Here is a 12,449-nt window from a genome sequence, read left to right as displayed (position 1 = left end):
TACATATGCAATTAGAGCCCCTTTCCATTTCTCAGTTTCTCTATCAACTTCATCCTTATCTAGTTTGACAATCATTTGACCATTGACAATCTGTGGTGGGATATAGGTTAGGGCCATACCATTTTCAGGAAATAGGTTAATCCACATTTGAGTGCCTTCCTTCTCTGCCTGCTTGTTCTCCTCCCCTACCGTAGTTACTGTTTCATTTTTTTGTTTTACTGGCGGGATTGAGATTTCCTTTGTCTTCTCTACTTCTAGATCTGCTCGTTCCTCTGGTGTTGCTGGGCTCAATTGAAGCTTTTTCATCGCTTCAATTGATGATTCTCCTTGGTTCCCCTCTTTAGATCCCCTTTGTTCATCTGTATGGGGGGATGGTGGTATTTCCTCATCTGTGTTCCTGGGTTCTGAGCTATGTGTTCCGACTGAGCTACCGAAGGTGATGATCGGTACTTTCTTTGGGCGACCTCGCCCTCTTCCTCATCCTCTTCCGCGTCCTCTCGCCCCTGCCATGGATACACCGTCGTATGTCAACTACCTTACGCCAAGAGCATATAGAGAGAGAGATTACAAAGTTATTTTACTATTCTTAAAAGAAATGCAACTAATTCTGATAACTAGAATAAGTATGATTTAAAACACATAACCTAAACCTATTGGAGAAGAATCCAGTCTAGCAAATACTTATTAAACTATATATTTACGTCAAATCAACCAATTTAATCTTAAAAATTAAAATTAAAAAATATCACATATAAATAATAAATGTGAGTATCTAGTGCCTAGGGGTGTCAATGGTTCGGTTCGTCCGGTTATTTTATAAAATTTGTACCATACTATTTTTTCGGTTATTTTATTATGCATAACCAAAATTAAACTTTTCGAAACCGTCCCAATCATGTCGGTTTCTCTTTGATATCGGTACGGTACAATTCGATTAATTTTTGATACTTTTTTAAATGCCATGTAAAAGTCACCAATAGAAGTAGAATGATATAACATACGTCTTTTATAGGACTTAGCAAAACTCTCTAGACATTTTTACAGTTTAAAGGATGATGAATTAAAAAAGTATGAAAGATGGCCAGAGTATAGATCCATCAACTTTTCTACAGCAACGTAAAAGAAATAAAGCAAAGACAAAGAAAGTATAAATCACACGAGTGGAATGATATTAACCAAGTTGGGACTCAATAATAAAGTCTATAGAAGATTAAATATTCAAAAAGAAAAATCTAAATTATATGAAAAGGAACATATTCAATACATTGTAGTTTGCTATTCATAATTGCTAGAATATTTGTGTCTTGCTAATGAAGATTCCGAAAATAACTTAGTTTAAAGTAGAAGTAGCATAATAGGTTTTAGAAATTAGTATTTTCGGTTTAATTACTTGTTGGCTTGTAACTGTTTTTATAATTCCAAGGTCCAAAGAAAAATTCAATGCTTTATTATTTTTAAACTTACAATATAAATATATTTTACGCATGTAAAATTTATTCGATACGGCGGTTTATTCTTATAAAATAAAAAATCTATCCTACTTATCAATACAATTATAGATTTATATAAAAATATACGGTTATTTTAAAAAAACCCAAAATCGGTTTGATGAGGTGTGGTTAGATCCATTTAATCCGTTTTTAAATATGGATTGACGTCCCGCTAGTACCTATAAGTTTTTACCGGCTTTGAGAGCCTATGTAAGTTTGACTTTTTTCCAAAAAAAAGAAAAAGAAAAGAAAAAGAGAGTTCAACTTTCTTCATTTCCAAAGCTGTCCCTGCACAGAAACTCATACCAACACGACACAGTTTGATCTCTGAAAATGAGTCCACATTCTCTTTAAGCCTTTCCCAAATGAAGTCACCTTCAATTTCAAGGTCAGTAAGTTTGATTTCCTCTTTTGGGGTTTAAAGAATGAGTCAGAATATGTTACTACTACTAATTAATCCCCTCCTTTTTAAATTGAATTCTTCTGGAAAAACTCTTGAATTGGTTTCTGTGACTTTGGTCTTTGGTTAATTCTTTTGAATTATTATATTTTATATATATACTTCATTTGTTTGCAGGAGCTGAGCTTTTGAGCTACTTTTACTAAAATGGCAAGTTCTGGGAAAGAAGATCAAGATCAAAGGTACTGACCTTTCTGTATGTAACACACACACACACACACATACATAATTGTTTACTAGTGCAACTGTTTTATAATACAAAAGCCCATTAATTTATTTTCCATGCAATTTGGGGATAAAAAACACAAATCAATGGAATAGGAATGGGGACTGAGATATTTCCTTTAGAAAATATAGGGAATTTCTAGTACTTTTACTTTTACTTTTATTTTTATCATTATATTATTTTGTATGTTACTAGCCTGAAGTGAGCCTATATGAAGTAACATGGTCAGTGAGGATTCCTATAGCCGATCCCAACTTGTATGGTACTGAGGCGTAATTGTTGTTGTCAGTGGCGGAGCCACATTGAAGCCAGGGGTGTCAAGCGACACCCCTTCGCCGGAAAATTACACTGTTTTGCTAGATAACTTTTTTTATTTTATGTATATTTACTATACGTTGACTCCCCTTGACTTTTCGATGTATTTAATTATTTATATTTTGACACCCCTTGATGAAAATTCTGGATCCGCCACTGGTTGTTGTTGTTGGTTCAGTTCTACGCAATGCAAAGGAAACAGTGAAATTGGAATTCATTGCTTTTGACTCGTCACATTTTGGAATACTGAATGTGTAAAAATGCGCATCATAGGGAGGAAGAAGTAATTATCTATATGAAGATTGTTACTCTAATATAACAAGGGGAATCTTTGTATCAATTGAAGTTTAACCGGAAAAAGAATTCCTTTTTGAGATTGTGGTTCTTTTTCTTAGTATTTGGAGCTCTCAGTTATGAAGCCTATGTGTTTAGTTTGGATCTGCTGAGAAAACAGTTTAGCTGAAAATCCATATTCTATGGGTTTAGTAATAGGTTAATTGACCTCCTAATAAATTTCTCTATCTCATTTTACGATATTAGCAACCAGCACAGAAGAAAAGGTATGGCGATGAAGAGTCATTTTTAAACATAACTCTGTCATGTAAGAGGGTTGGGAAAATGACTACTTTGTGTTTTATCATGTTCTGGCAGTTTCTGATTGGAGAACTGGATATTCTAAACTAAGATGTATGCCGTATGCCTTGTTGTTCTCTGAGATATATTAAGCTGCACCATAGTAACGGCATACTTGAAAGAGTCGTAACTTTTTACTCTATTATTAATAACTAAGACGGTAAAGTTGTTGTCATGTGACCAGGAGGTCACGGGTTCAAGCCGTGGAAACAGCCTCATGCAAAAATGCAGGGTAAGGCTCGTACTATAGACCCTTGTGGTCCGGCCCTTCCCCGAACCCCGCGCATAGCGGTAGCTTATTGCACCGGGCTGTCCTTTTATTAATGTTAGAATAGTCATGTAAATAGGAGTAAATAAATAACCCTAATCCAATATATGTTAGGAGTAGGACATATTATGTGTGTATATATATAGGGCTCATTGTAACATATGGATATACATCAATAATATATTTTCTCCCGTGCTTTCTCACATGGTATCAGAGCTTTAGTGAGAAACATATCGCTGTGCATCATTCCAGCGACTTCCGGGAAGAAAGAACTCAGTCACCGTGCAATTTTCCGGTGACCTAAGTGACTTATTGCGTCAAAGTCACTAATTAACAGTGTTGTGCAAAATCCAACACCACCACAAGGTTCCCAAGAGAGATCCGACCAAACCCCAGAAAAAATCACCGGAAAATAGCCCTCCACGCGCCGTCACGCGCCTGTCGGAACTCTGCCGCCGGCGGCGCGTCTGTCCCACGCGCCGGCGCGTGAGGCCTCTTCCGGCCATTTTTCGGCTTCGCTTCTTCAGGACAGTTGGATCGCCCTGCAATTCCGAGCCTGTCCATATTTTTATTTTTTAATTCCGACCACTTTGAGTTTTTCCGGCGACTACACTGATTTTTCCGGCAGCTACAGTACTTTTCCGGCAAACACAGTGTTTTCTTCATCTGTCTCAGAGAATTTTCAGTTGATTCTTTTTTTGTTATTTAGTGATAATCCAACCATGTCTTTGGGAGTCGATGCTTTCGGGTCTAGAAACCCGAGTTCTGGCAGTTCCGGTGTTATGATTACCTCAGAACCTTTAATGGGAGGTTCAAACTACTTAGATTGGGCTTCATCTGTCGAGTTGTGGTGTAAAGGTCAAGGAGTTCAAGATCATTTAACAAAAAAGGCTAGCGAAGGTGATGAAAAGGCCAAAACACAATGGGAGAAGGTCGATGCTCAGTTATGTAGTATCCTGTGGCGATCTATTGATTCCAAGTTGATGCCCTTGTTCCGTCCATTCCAGACATGTTATTTAGTTTGGGAAAAGGCTCGTAATCTATACACTAATGACATATCTCGTTTCTATGATGTAATATCGCGAATGACAAGCTTGAAGAAACAGGAATTAGATATGTCTACTTACTTGGGACAAGTTCAGGCAGTCATGGAAGAATTTGAGACGTTGATGCCAGTTTCTGCTAGTATTGAAAAACAACAAGAGCAACGACAGAAGATGTTTCTAGTTCTTACACTCGCTGGACTCCCTAATGACCTTGATTCAGTACGTGACTAGATTTTGGCTAGTCCAACCGTCCCCTCAGTTGATGAATTATTCTCTCGATTACTTCGCCTTGCTGCAGCACCTAGTCACCCAGTGAGCTCATCACAGACACTTGACTCCTCTGTCCTCGTATCCCAATCAGTGGACAATCGGGCATCTCATACTATGGAGAATAGACGAGGAGGAGGTCGTTTTGGAAGATCTAGACCCAAGTGCTCTATTGTCATAAACTTGGACACACTCGTGATGTATGCCATTCTTTACATGGCCGCCCAACCAAAAATGCTTATGTTGCTCAGACTGAGACTACAGGTAACCAGGGATTTTCTTTATCTGAAGGGGAGTATAATGAGTTCCTTCAGTATCGAGCAAGTAAGCAGACATCTCCACAAGTAGCTTCTGTTGCTCAGACTAATACTTCTGTTGCTGGTAATTCTTTTGCTTGTGTTTCCCAGTCTAGTCCTCCTGGACAATGGGTTGTGGACTCAGCCGCTTCTGATCATATCTCTGGTAATAAATCACTTTTGTCAAATATTGCGTATTCACAGTCTCTTCCCACTGTTACTTTAGCCAATGGGTCTCAAACCAAAGCAAAAGGAGTTGGACAAGCGAATCCCCTACCCTCTGTCACTCTAGATTCCGTTCTCTATGTCCCTGGCTGTCCTTTTAATCTTGCATCTGTTAGTCGTTTGACTCGTGCCCTCCATTGTGGTATATATTTTATTGATGATTCTTTTATTATGCAGGACCGCAGTACAGGGCAGACGATTGGAACAGGACTTGAATCAGAAGGGCTTTACTACCTTAACTCCCTAAAATCCTCCAAGGCATGTCTAGTTACAGATCCTCCGGACCTAATTCACAAACGTTTAGGACATCCAAGCTTATCCAAGCTTCAGAAGATGGTGCCTGGTTTGTCTAGTTTATCCACATTAGAGTGTGAGTCATGTCAGCTCGGGAAACATACCCGAGCCTCCTATCCTCGTAGTATTGAGAGTCACGTAGAGTCTATTTTTTCTTTAGTTCACTCTGATATATGGGGTCCTAGTAGAGTCAGTTCAACCTTGGGATTTCGTTATTTTGTTAGTTTTATTGATGATCATTCAAGATGTACTTGGATTTTCTTAATGAAAGATCGTTCTGAGTTGTTTTCTATATTCCAGAATTTTTGTGCTGAAATTAAAAATCAATTTGGTGTTTCCATTCGCACTTTTCGCAGTGATAATGCCTTAGAATATTTATCCTCTCAATTTCAGCAGTTTATGACTTCTCAAGGAATTATTCATCAGACCTCTTGTCCTTATACCCCTCAGCAAAATGGGGTTGCAGAGAGAAAGAATAGGCACATCATTGAGACTGCTCGCACACTTCTCATTGAATCTCATGTTCCGCTGCGTTTTTGGGGCGATGCAGTTCTCACAGCTTGTTATTTAGTTAATCGGATGCCTTCCTCTCCCATCCAGAATCAGATACCGTATGCAGTATTGTGTCCCCAATCACCCGTATACTCTGTTCCCCCTCGTGTTTTTGGGAGCACTTGTTTCGTTCATAACCTAGCCCCTGGGAAAGATAAGTTAGCTCCTCGTGCTCTCAAGTGTGTCTTCCTTGGTTATTCTCGTGTTCAGAAGGGCTATCGTTGTTACTCACTTGATCTTCGTAGGTACTTTATGTCCTCTGACGTCACATTTTTTGAGTCTAAACCTTTCTTTACCTCTTCTGACCTTTCTGACCCCCTTGATATATCTGAGGTCTTACCTATACCGACCTTTAAGGAGTCTACTATAGCTCCTCCTTCACCTTCCGCCACAGAAGTCTTACCCGAGTCTCCTATAGCTCCTCCTTCACCTTCCGCTATAGAAGTCTTATCCATTCCAGCCGTTGAGGAGTCTAGTGTGGCTCCTCCTAGACTCCCTGCCACAGGAACACCACTTTTGACATATCATCGTCGTCCGCGCCCAGCATCAGGTCCAGCTGATTCACGTCCTGCACCTGACCCTGCTAATACTGCGGACTTGTCTCCTCTTAATCAACCGATTGCACTTCGGAAAGGTATACGGGCCACCCTTAATCCTAATCCCCATTATGTCGGTTTGAGTTATCATCGTTTGTCATCACCCTATTATGCTTTTCTATCTTCTTTGTCCTCTGTTTCCATCCCTAAGTCTACAGGTGAAGCATTGTCTCATCCAGGATGGCGACAGGCTATGATTGACGAGATGTCTGCTTTACATACGAGTGGTACTTGGGAGCTCGTCCCTCTTCCTTCAGGTAAATCTACTGTTGGTTGTCGTTGGGTGTATGCAGTCAAGGTTGGTCCGGATGGTAAGGTTGATCGTCTTAAGGCTCGTCTTGTTGCCAAAGGATATACTCAGATATTTGGGCTCGATTACAGTGATACCTTCTCTCCTGTGGCTAAGATAGCATCAGTCCGCCTTTTTCTATCCATGGCTGCTGTTCGCCATTGGCCCCTCTATCAGCTGGACATTAAGAATGCTTTTTTACACGGTGACCTTGAGGATGAAGTTTATATGGAGCAACCACCTGGGTTTGTTGCTCAGGGGGAGTCTCGTGGCCTTGTATGTCGCTTGCGTCGGTCACTTTATGGTCTAAAGCAGTCTCCTCGAGCCTGGTTTGGTAAGTTCAGCACAGTTATTCGAGAATTTGGCATGATTCAGAGTGAAGCTGATCACTCTGTATTCTATCGGCATTCTGCCTCGAGTCTCTGTATTTATCTGGTGGTCTATGTTGACGACATTGTTATTACCGGCAATGACCAGGATGGTATTACTAAATTGAAGCAACATCTCTTGCAACACTTTCAGACTAAGGATCTGGGCAAACTAAAGTATTTTCTGGGTATTGAGGTCGCTCAGTCTAGCTCAGGTGTTGTGATCTCACAACGAAAGTATGCCTTAGATATTCTTGAAGAGACAGGAATGACAGGTTGTAGACCGGTTGACACTCCGATGGATCCGAATTCTAAACTTATGCCAGGACAGGGGGAGCCTCTTAGCGATCCTGCAAGATATAGACGGTTGGTTGGTAAATTAAATTACCTTACAGTGACAAGACCTGACATTTCCTTTTCTGTGAGTGTTGTGAGTCAGTTTATGGATTCTCCATGTGATAGTCATTGGGATGCAGTTGTTCGCATTCTTCGGTATATAAAATCAGCTCCAGGCAAAGGTTTATTGTTTGAGGGTCGAGGCCATGAGCAGATCGTTGGATACTCAGATGCTGATTGGGCAGGATCACCTTCTGATAGACGTTCTACGTCTGGATATTGTGTCTTGGTAGGAGGAAATTTGGTGTCCTGGAAGAGCAAGAAACAGAATGTGGTTGCTCGGTCTAGTGCAGAAGCAGAATATCGAGCAATGGCTATGGCGACATGTGAGCTAATTTGGATCAAACAGTTGCTCAAGGAGTTGAAATTTGGTGAGATTAGTCAGATGGGACTTGTGTGTGATAATCAAGCTGCTCTTCATATTGCGTCAAATCCAGTGTTCCATGAGAGAACTAAACACATTGAGATTGACTGTCACTTTGTTAGAGAAAAGATACTCTCGGGAGATATTGCTACAAAGTTTGTGAAGTCGAATGATCAGCTTGCAGATATTTTCACCAAGTCCCTCACTGGTCCTCGTATTAACTACATATGTAACAAGCTTGGTACATATGATTTATATGCACCAGCTTGAGGGGGAGTGTTAGAATAGTCATGTAAATAGGAGTAAATAAATAACCCTAATCCAATATATGTTAGGAGTAGGACATGTTATGTGTGTATATATATAGGGCTCATTGTAACATATGGATATACATCAATAATATATTTTCTCCCGTGCTTTCTCACAATTAATAACTAAAGGGGCTTCCTTCAAAAATCATTGATTATTAAGTTTTCGAACTATAAACCAGTACCATGGAAGAAAGTACTTCATGTGAGTTTTTCTTAATTATAATGGTTATTTACTTTCAAATAGTAATATTGTATCACGGACAGTAGTTTAGGTCCACTGGGATATATGTGCTTGAAATTTAGTCCATAATCTCATAACTGTAATCCTTGGACTGTAACCTTGAGCTAGTGTGATAGTTCTATTGAAAGATCAGCTAAGAGCGCAAGGCTCAATTGTTCAAATTACCATGCAATAAGACTCGATGAGTGTGTTAAGCTCTTTATTAGGTAAACACTAAAAATGGCCTCCCTTCAACCGAGAAAGGAAAAGAGAAATGCAGGGATTCCCAATTGGAGAAATAAGAAGAGATGGGGAATTTCATATTGATTTTCAATGCATAACAATCTGGACCAGTTGCTTGTACAGATCCCGCTGCATCATCTCACATGTTACATTCCAGTCAATTCGACAGTTTAGTCCTTATGCTTTCAACTACGTTGATTGTTTTAGTTGAAAGAGTTAGCTAAGAATGGAAGGCTCAATTTTTCACCATACAATAAGACTCAATGAGAGTATAAAGCTTTAAGGTAAACTTCTGAAACGGCCCCCTTCTACTGAGAGAGTATAACAGAGGTTTGTGATATATCAATTGTCAAGGTATAGCAATCTGGACCAACTCTTGTACAGATTCAGATCTCGTGGTTATTTTGAAATGCTGGACCTTCTGCCGTCCTTTTGCATGTTATATTCTAATAGTTTTGTCAAAATCACACATCATGGGATGGTATTATGTCCTTTTAACCTCAGTGTGTCAGATGTTACTTTCATGTGGATCTTAATATTTTTTTCATTCCTTAACCAGGAAAATCAATGGCATGGAAGATTCTAAAACAACAATTGAATTTCTCCGGGCGAGATTATTGGCTGAAAGATCTGTATCACGAACATTAAGGCAGAGAGCTGATGAACTGTCACATAGGGTTAGTCCCTTTGTCGAATTCTCTTTAAGTACGCAAGCATATAACACCACAAATTGAGTCATCGCTCCCAACACAGCCCGCACCTAGCTTTCTATGTATTTTTCGATATCTAATTAATTCATTTCCACTTCCAAAACTTTCTGCCCTTCAACAAAAGAAAAAATCATTTCAATAAACTGCTTGCGTATGTTACAGGTCTCAGAGCTCGAAGAGCAGTTAAAGGCCGTGTCTGTACAAAGAAAGAAAGCTGAGAAGGCCACAGCAGCTGTTCTGTCCATATTAGAGAACCATGGAATAAATGATGCTTCAGAGGAATTCAGTTCAGGCTCTGATCAGGAAACAAGCTTATCCGACTCAAAAGATGCTGAAAATAAAAGAGAGGGAAGGGAAATTTCGTCAAGTGTGAAAGAGAAAGAAGATGATGCGGACACATTCTCATGTTCCGAGATTACATCTTCTCCATCAACTGCCAGAAGTTTGTCGTGGAAAAGTGACAAAGGTTCTTCGCATTATTTGGATAGGAGGAAATACACCAGTTCTAATAGGAGGAGATGTAACTTTGCATCGTCAACTGGCATCTCTTCTTCAAAACGGGTTGGTAAATCATGCCGACGGATAAGGCGCAGGGATACCAGGTCGCTCCATTTAGAATTACACGTCATATGAGTTTAAACAATTCCGTTAATACTTTAAACACATTCTGTTAATACTTTTCATAATTTTTTTGATACAAAAGACTTAAGGTTACGTGTTCAGCATCGACACTTACAGTTTTATATACCTATACACAAACCGGACGAAAATACATGCATTCATATACATACACCTACATTCGACCAGCACATATATGATAACGATGCTCTTCTTTTTTTTATTGGATAAATTACGTTAAAACATTACTCATTTTGCACCTATTCCTTTTATTGACCAGATCAGCTAGTGATGAGTTACAAAATAGTTCTGCTGAATGTGCCTCTGAGGCTCGCCCAAGTTCTGCTAACAATGGGCCTCAATCATTGACGGACGGCGCTGGTAACAGTGATGCAAATGATCAAGTGCAAGTGACTGCATCAGGTGTGTCAATAAATGGAAGATTAGCAGATAAGAGTGATAAAGACATGCAAAGAGCTTTAAATCAGCAAACGCAACTTATAGGGCAATATGAAGCTGAGGAGAAAGCCCAGAGAGAATGGGAAGAGAAGTACAGAGATAGTAACAGCTATACACCGGTATATATTATAGATTTCAGCTCATACACATTTCACATAGTTCATCTTTTCATGTTTGCTAACTAACTGGGTGAGATATTTCTCCTTTTTCTGTTAAGAATGTTGGTAATGTATATTATTTATTATCTATATAATAAGAGAAATTATGATGGAGCTCTCCCTTCTCTGAAGATTTCTGTTAGCTCTACTCCTTAGCCCCTTCTGCTACTGTATGTTATCTGGGAAGATAGACAATCTAGATTAGTTGTTCATGTCATGGCTAGTTATAGATGTGATTTATTCTAAGCCCCAATCGGATTTTAGTTTAACGTGATATCCAGATTTGCACACTAAGTTTATCGGACTTTATATTACTGATTTTAGCAACTTCTAGGATTATAATTTGCATTGGGCTAGTGATATATTTGTTATCGTCATCTATCCATGTTGAATGTAGTCACGGATAAATAGATTTTGTGATTTATGACGTGATTGTGTGGTTCACTTGAATACATCTTTCCTTTCCCAGTCAGTCTTTGATGTCATTATGCTATTTGTCTTCTTGATATGTTGTCTTTGCTTTAGTCTGGTATTTGCCTTCTGCATAGATCATTTTCTGGAGAAGAAAATGCATATGTTTGTTAAGGTGTGTCTCAATTGATCTCATTCCGTTCATCTTTCATGAAACCACTCAGGATTCGTGTGATTCTGGTGAATTACTTGGATGTGACTGAAGAAAGAGATAACTTGAAAGCATCTCAGGAACCATGCTTAGTTGGAAGAACCAGTATGCAAAATCATGCAAACAAGGATGGAGCAGCCAATGTTCCCTCTACTGAGAAAAATGGAACTACAAACAAATCTCCATCTACCCCACATGTAGATACGGGCTGCTTGGAACATAAAGAAAGCAGCAAAATTATTAAATCAGATTCCCCAGCATCCGATTTTGCACGTTCGATGTCTAATGGAAATTATTTAGAAAATCACAGTCAGTCTTTTCCAGTGACTCGTTCCCCCATGAACCCCCGAGTAAATGCTACCTCGTGTTCTAGAGGTAGCAGTTTGCAAGCAGGACAAGGTTTTCAAAGAGGCTATGAACTTGCCTTGGTGTCTCATAACTCTTCAAATGTTGTAGGTTCTGTCCTCGGGGAACTCGAACAAGCTAAACTTTCATTGAGTAAACAAATCAACAGCTCACCACCATTAAGATCTGGATATTCTTCCATGACCATAGAACATTCTATTCCTACCACTATAATTGGGCACAGATCAGAGATTCCTGCCTTTTTAAGACTGCCAACAGATTTTCAACTTGAAGCAACTACAGCCGCCAACTACCAGGGATCGGCCTTGAGATTCAGTTCAGCAAACCATTCTCCTGAACCTACCACCTACAAATTCTCTACAAGTCCTTACGTGGAGTCTCAATCAAATTCTATTACCGGAAATAGGTTTTCTGCCCTTTCAGCGAGACCTTACCCAGAGGTGTCTTCTTCAGCTCCTTCATATAGGCCTATCTCTGATACTACCTTAGATGCAGGCCTACCATCTTCAGTGAGATTTAATCCTAGCTCGAGTTCACATGTTCCCTTCTCTAGTAAATTTACATACCCTACCTATCCCTCGTGCCCAGATGGGGTGCCAAATTTATCCTCAGGTGAAGTATTCTCAAGAAACTTTCCAAGAAATGAGACAGGTATAC

At 39.4% G+C, this 12,449-nt stretch overlaps 1 protein-coding gene across 2 annotated transcripts; it reads left to right on the top strand.

Annotated features, from left to right (window-relative positions):
- Positions 1–1,727: 1,727 nt before the first annotated feature.
- On the top strand, positions 1,728–11,526 carry LOC109241349. Of its 2 annotated transcripts, XM_019408083.1 has the most exons (6): positions 1,728–1,878; positions 2,068–2,132; positions 9,419–9,536; positions 9,732–10,171; positions 10,468–10,765; positions 11,440–11,526. In XM_019408083.1, exons 2-6 carry the CDS (start codon positions 2,098–2,100, stop codon positions 11,476–11,478), a joined length of 930 nt encoding a protein of 309 aa, XP_019263628.1. In that variant the 5' UTR covers positions 1,728–1,878; positions 2,068–2,097; the 3' UTR covers positions 11,479–11,526. The 2 variants fall into 2 exon arrangements, with proteins under 2 accessions (XP_019263628.1, XP_019263629.1); XM_019408084.1 differs by lacking the exon at positions 1,728–1,878 and having other exon boundaries at positions 1,889–2,132.
- Positions 11,527–12,449: the final 923 nt, after the last annotated feature.

Source organism: Nicotiana attenuata, unplaced genomic scaffold (assembly GCF_001879085.1).
Source record: "Nicotiana attenuata strain UT unplaced genomic scaffold, NIATTr2, whole genome shotgun sequence".
NCBI classification, from domain to species: Eukaryota; Viridiplantae; Streptophyta; class Magnoliopsida; order Solanales; family Solanaceae; genus Nicotiana; species Nicotiana attenuata.
Note: the sequence above shows the minus strand (reverse complement) of the source record. Positions and strands in the feature narration are given on the sequence as shown.

Excerpts from the sequence above, each read along its gene's own strand:
- LOC109241349 (XM_019408083.1), top strand. The coding sequence starts at position 2,098 with ATGGCAAGTTCTGGGAAAGAAGATCAAGATCAAAG. Across the intron at positions 9,537-9,731 it reads CTGATGAACTGTCACATAGG|GTCTCAGAGCTCGAAGAGCA; the intron begins GTTAGTCCCTTT and ends CGTATGTTACAG. Across the intron at positions 10,172-10,467 it reads ATAAGGCGCAGGGATACCAG|ATCAGCTAGTGATGAGTTAC; the intron begins GTCGCTCCATTT and ends TTTATTGACCAG.